Source organism: Nicotiana tabacum, chromosome 3 (genome assembly GCF_000715075.1).
Source record: "Nicotiana tabacum cultivar K326 chromosome 3, ASM71507v2, whole genome shotgun sequence".
NCBI lineage: Eukaryota > Viridiplantae > Streptophyta > Magnoliopsida > Solanales > Solanaceae > Nicotiana > Nicotiana tabacum.
The window spans coordinates 22,386,987-22,392,503 of NC_134082.1; the positions used below are offsets into that span (position 1 = coordinate 22,386,987).

Here is a 5,517-nt window from a genome sequence, read left to right on the forward strand (position 1 = left end):
CTATTTTGCTGAAACACGGAAAGTTCCAGCATAATATTCTGGATTATGAAATTTTGTGTATAGACTTCAAGCATATTACGTGGGAGCTACAACATACAAAAAGTTCCAGCATAATATGCGGGATTATGGAGCTCCTGCATATAAACTTCCAGCATATTACGATGGAACTCCAGCACATTATAAAAGCTCATATAAAAAAAAATCGAAATCCAGCATATTATGCTGGAATATTTCTGAATTTTTAAGAGTATTTTTATTCAAATTTTATCTTTAAATAAAAAGTGGTTAAATTTCGATTACTTTTGAAACAGCAGCTACCTTCCAAATACCAGTTGTAAATATGGTTGTTTCTGTTTTTTATTCTTCCAGATTTTGTTGCTGGTCCCCCTATACATAACAAAACTTGATGGCCTACTATTCAAATTCACATGCTTCTTAGCCCTAACTGCCAATGAGGCAACTTGGGCTTTTACTCTGAAAGCAGTCTCTATTCCATGTTAGGTACAATTACCGTTCACATTATCCAATAGACAGTCCAGGCAAGTTGCAGAGGTTATAAACTTAATGCAACCATATGCAACAGAACAACATTTATTCCTGAATCATTCAACTAACTAACAAGTCATTCAATTAAAAGTTTCAGATGTTCAACTTCCCCTCAGTGTCCTCACAAACAATTATCGAGTAATTTTGTCAGCTAAGACAAAAAAATCACCTAGTGATGCCTTTAATGAGAAATGGGGAAAAGCGTTAAGTACCCAGACTTGCCTCAAATCTGCAGTTAAACACCTGTACTTCGTGGGAGTCTTATTATGGTGCGAAAAGAACACCTCTCTATTAAGTTCTGCAAAGTACTGGTGTGTAACTAGGAATCCCTAACAAGTGAGAGGTACTTATGCCTTTGCCCTTAATGAGTTATAGGTCTAAATTACTCTGCTCATTTAACTGTAAAAGTGTTTAGAACCAAGAAAAACACGTTAGAAGAAGAACTTGTAAGGCATTTTACTGACTCTTCATCAAATTTGTTACACGAAGAAGCTTTAACGCATTTTAATGATTCTTTATCAAATCTACTATGAAGTACCAGTAACTTACAAACAACTAATATCGCAAATAAGAAAATGAAACCGAATTTCAAAATCATTAGCAAAGCATTTATTAAATGGTCAATCAAAAATTAAAATTTTAATTTCTAATAGAATTACACCAACTAATAAATCCAGTGAGTAAAGAATCAAATCAAATAAATCTAATGATATTCTCATACAAAATATCAAATGCAAACAAATCTAATCATGAAGATCTATCAATGCAGTAGATTTATATATATCAGTATAGTATGTTATATATATAAATTGATTGCATCTGATAATTCAAAGAATTTCTCTCCTAGCGTCGTACCCGAACTGCGATCGTTGAATATTCTGCTGTCGTTTTTTGTAAACCAATGCACCGAGACCAACGAAACAAGCAGCGGCGATCACTCCGATTGCTATTCCGGCCTTCTTGCCGCCGTTCATTCCACCGCCTGACGATTCCTTCGAGTCCTCCGCACTCTCGTGGCTTATATCACTCGCAACTTCGGAATTCGGCGCCGGTGCCGGAGACTTTGAAGAAGTAGCGTGACCGGAATTCGCCGGTGACGGCGCCGGAGATGAATCCGGAGAGAGATCTGAAGGCGGTGGCGCCGGAGGAGAAGTCAGATTTGATGAAGGTGAAGGAGCCGGACTCTCCGGTGGAGAAGCCAAATCGGCACCGGATTGCGGTAGCGGACTTGGAGAATTTGCCGGCGGATCTGCAGAGATACATTGTTGTACGAACAGAACTGCAAAGAGAAGCATGAAGGAAAGCACTCGAATTGTCGCCATTGCTATCAAAACCTAACACACAACAGAAAACTCAGTTAAAGTAAATCAAAGCAATTTACAATGCAAAAAACAAATGCAGATCTGGAGATTTACAGAGAATTTGGTGGTGAAATCGAAGACTTACCGTTGAAGTAAAAGGAAATTCAAAATTCAAAAGTCTAGAAAGAGAAGGAGAGTACCTGTGGAAGTGTGGAGAGAGAGAGGCGATGAATGAGGGACTGCTAGTGCTAGATTAAGGGGAAAATGTTTGATTTGTTTTGGTGGCGTGAAGGAGAAAGAAACGGAATCGTCTCGGTTAAAAGAAAAGTTGCGTATTTTGGGTTAAATATTATGGCAGGTATCGAATCTGATGAGATATTATAGGTTCTATTTTTGTTCTAATTCTAATTTAAATATGTGATATTTTTTGTTTCTTAGTATATTGTAAACTTACAAAATAATTCATACATTATTTAGGGATAGTTTTATTGAGTTCTTTTTGTCATTTTTTTAGGATTCAAATTTAGATTTAACCGTTATACTTTGATTTAGTGATTTCTATCAAATTTATTTAGTAATCATTATTTTGTTAATTTTTTGCTCCTAATGGCATAAGTCGAATTTAAGATGTACTATGCTTCTCATCTAAAATAATCGTGAAACGTGATAATAATTTTTTAAATTGCAGATATACATTTATCAAATGGTGTACCATAATGGTTAATGAAGAAGAAATAAATTATCCAAGACAAGGGTTAAATTCTAGTGAAAAAAGTTATATAAGATACCTGTACCGGTGAAAAGTATGTCAACTGATTGAGATGAATAAAAAATAGTTACTCCTTCCGTTACTCATTTGATTTGACACGAAATTTAAAAAAAAAGGCTTTTTGTGATGTAAAATAAAATACATATATCTTGTATGGTTATAAATCTTTGTATAAAGGTAAATTATTTTTAAATAAAGAAATAGGCCTTTTTTTTAGCGAACTAAAAAAATAGGTTCACATAAATTAAAACCGCTTGAATATAATTTTTAAAAGACAAATAAGAGTTAGAAAGTTTTTTAAGCATTCTTGTGTCCTTTCTCCAAAAAACGAAAATTTCTTGAGTCATAAGCGATTTGGGTGAAAAAGTGACCTCTTTTGCTTCAATTAGAAATTCCAGATAGCAAGGACGATAGCGGACCTGAGTGGTTAAGATTGAAGGTGAAACTTCCTTATTGCCAATCAAAAGAATCACTATATAAACGGTTTTTAACCTATTGCTTGATTAAGATTTTAGACCAAAGATTTCAATTCATTTTTAAATTCAGATTACTTGCATTAGCAATATCGCACATAATACTTCTTCTCTTTTAATTTTTGTAAACTTATTTGACCGAGCATATAATTTAAAAAAGAAATGAATATTTTTTGAAATTTTTATAATTTTAAACATATTATAATATTTGGTGATTATAAAATTTTTCAAACTTGTAGTCTTAAACATTTCATAATATTTGTGTACCTACAAAACTATTTCATTAAAGCTAAAATGATAAGTTTTAATTATATTATTTTTATATTAGTGACTTGCACAAATAGAATCATTTATTGCTACCATTTAAATACCATGTTAAGAAAAATCTTGAAAAAATACCATCTAGTTAGAATTTTGGAAAGCAAGCTCCCGGTGATGGTGCGATCTTTTTTTTTTTAATATTGGGCAAGATTTTCCTTAACAACAAGATATGGTTATCGTCAAATTTTCTAGCCAAATCCTATGATCACCATACAAGTTGTGTATAAATGTGGTGATCACCAGAATCTTGCCAAAAATTCTGATGGATCGTCGTGATTTTTAAGCAGTTGTGGTTGAAAATCCTACAAAATGTAAAACACAATCTTCTCGAACACGTTGAGTTTGTTTTCTCTCTCTCTCCTTGACCTTAAATTGTCGACTGTTACTTCTGCCGGCGAACCCTCCGGCTCCGGTGACCAGGTAAGCAACCCCCTCCCCCTCTTGCTCTATTCTCTCTCTCCGCCCTTCTCTCTTCCCCTCCCTCACTTTCTCTTTTTCTCCTCCCTCTTAACCCTAGCAGCATCTATTTTTTTCGGCAACTTATCCTCGCGTCGGCGCTGTCTCTTCTTTCTTCTTCTTCTGTTTAGTCTGGTTGCAGCCCAACCCCCTCCCATGTGCTTCTTTTCTTCTCTTTTCTTCTTTTCTTCTTCTTTCTCTGCCCGATGTGTCTCTGCCCCGTCGCTGTTCTCCGGCGACATCACACCGGTCTTGTGACTTCAATTGGGCCTACACCAGATTCATGTTTACCAGTGGTGACGGTGGCAGCCCTGCATTCTTTTATTTTTCTTGGTCTCGTGGTGTATTTTGTGTGTTGCAAGTAGCATTTTTGTGGCCGTTTGGTGGCATGAGGGAAGCGCAAAAGCAGCAGAGCAGTCCGACTGGCAGGAACAAGGGCAATGCGTTGGGTTTCTCAGCATACGGAATACACCAAGTCGAAAGTCCAGGTTATATTCGCGGGACTTGGTACCTCCCGTCTACTGTTTCTCTTTCTCATGTCGTAGTTAATTCGTTGTCATTGTAGTTTGTAACTATTCTAGTCATTCTAGTAGTGGGCATGTAATTACTATTTCTTCCCTGTGAGTTTGGACCTTTGCTTGATCTGTGTTGGCATTCTTTCTTTCTAGACTTCCGTAGGTATAGTGGCTATTGTTTGTAATGACAGAGTAGGGTCATATCCTCGAGGATGGCGGGTAGTGGGGTGGGGGTAGGGCAAGGGGCAGGGGCGGGATGGGGCCCAAGGGGGGAAAGGGGAGCAAGCTTGCCTATAGGCTAAGAATTGGCTCGTGGAATATAGGGACATTGACGGGTAAGTCTATAGAGCTGACAAAGATTCTCCAGAAGAGGAAGGTCAACATAGCGTGTGTTTAGAAGACTAGGTGGGTAGGATCGAAGGCGAAAATGCGGACGGGTATAAGATGTGGTACTCCGAAGGTGTGAAAGGTAAGAAAGGAGAGGGTATTTTGGTGGATAGGGAGCTTATAGAGTTAGTGGTAGAGGTTAAACATGTAAATGATATAATGATGGCGATTAAGTTAGTAGTTAGAGGGAGCACTCTCAATGTCATTAGCGCTTACACGCCATAAGCGGATTTGGATAAGGAAGTTAAAAGGCGCTTCTAGGAGGCGTTGGATGAGGTGGTGTGGGGTACTCCGCCTACAGAGAAGTTATTTATAGGAGGGGATTTCAATGGTCATATTGGGACGTCTGCTGGTGAGGTGCATGGTGGCTTCGGCTTTGGGGATAGGAACGGAAGAGGAACTTCACTGCTGGATTTCGCTAGAGCTTTTAAGTTGGTGATTGTGAACTCTATTTTGCCGAAGAGGGAGGAGCATTTGATTACTTTCCGGAGTATGGTGGCTAAGACTTAGATTGATTATCTTCTCCTTAGGAGGTGTGATAAGGGGTTGTGCGAGGATTGTAAGGTGATCCCGAGTGAGAACCTCGCAACACATATGCTTCTGGTGATGGACGTCGGTATCTGGATAAAGTGGAAGAAGAGGTCTGTAAGGGGTCAACCAAGGATCGGGTAGGGAATTTTGACTAAGGACAATGCGTAGGAGTTGGAGAGGCGGTTATTGGCTATGGGGGCCTGGAAGAGTGGTGAGGA

At 38.0% G+C, this 5,517-nt stretch overlaps 1 protein-coding gene and 1 long non-coding RNA gene across 2 annotated transcripts; one reads left to right on the forward strand and one right to left on the reverse strand.

Annotated features, from left to right (window-relative positions):
* Positions 1-1,132: 1,132 nt before the first annotated feature.
* On the reverse strand, positions 1,133-2,330 carry LOC107811192 (uncharacterized). The gene is made up of 2 exons (XR_012707414.1): positions 2,048-2,330; positions 1,133-1,880 (listed from the first exon to the last, which is right to left on the reverse strand). It is a non-coding gene; the product is annotated as an uncharacterized LOC107811192 (long non-coding RNA).
* A 2,495-nt stretch (positions 2,331-4,825) lies between these two features.
* Positions 4,826-5,278, forward strand: LOC142175848 (uncharacterized). Its single transcript, XM_075242848.1, has 2 exons — positions 4,826-4,915; positions 5,030-5,278. The coding sequence occupies exons 1-2, from the start codon at positions 4,826-4,828 to the stop codon at positions 5,276-5,278; spliced, it is 339 nt and encodes a 112-aa protein (XP_075098949.1).
* Positions 5,279-5,517: the final 239 nt, after the last annotated feature.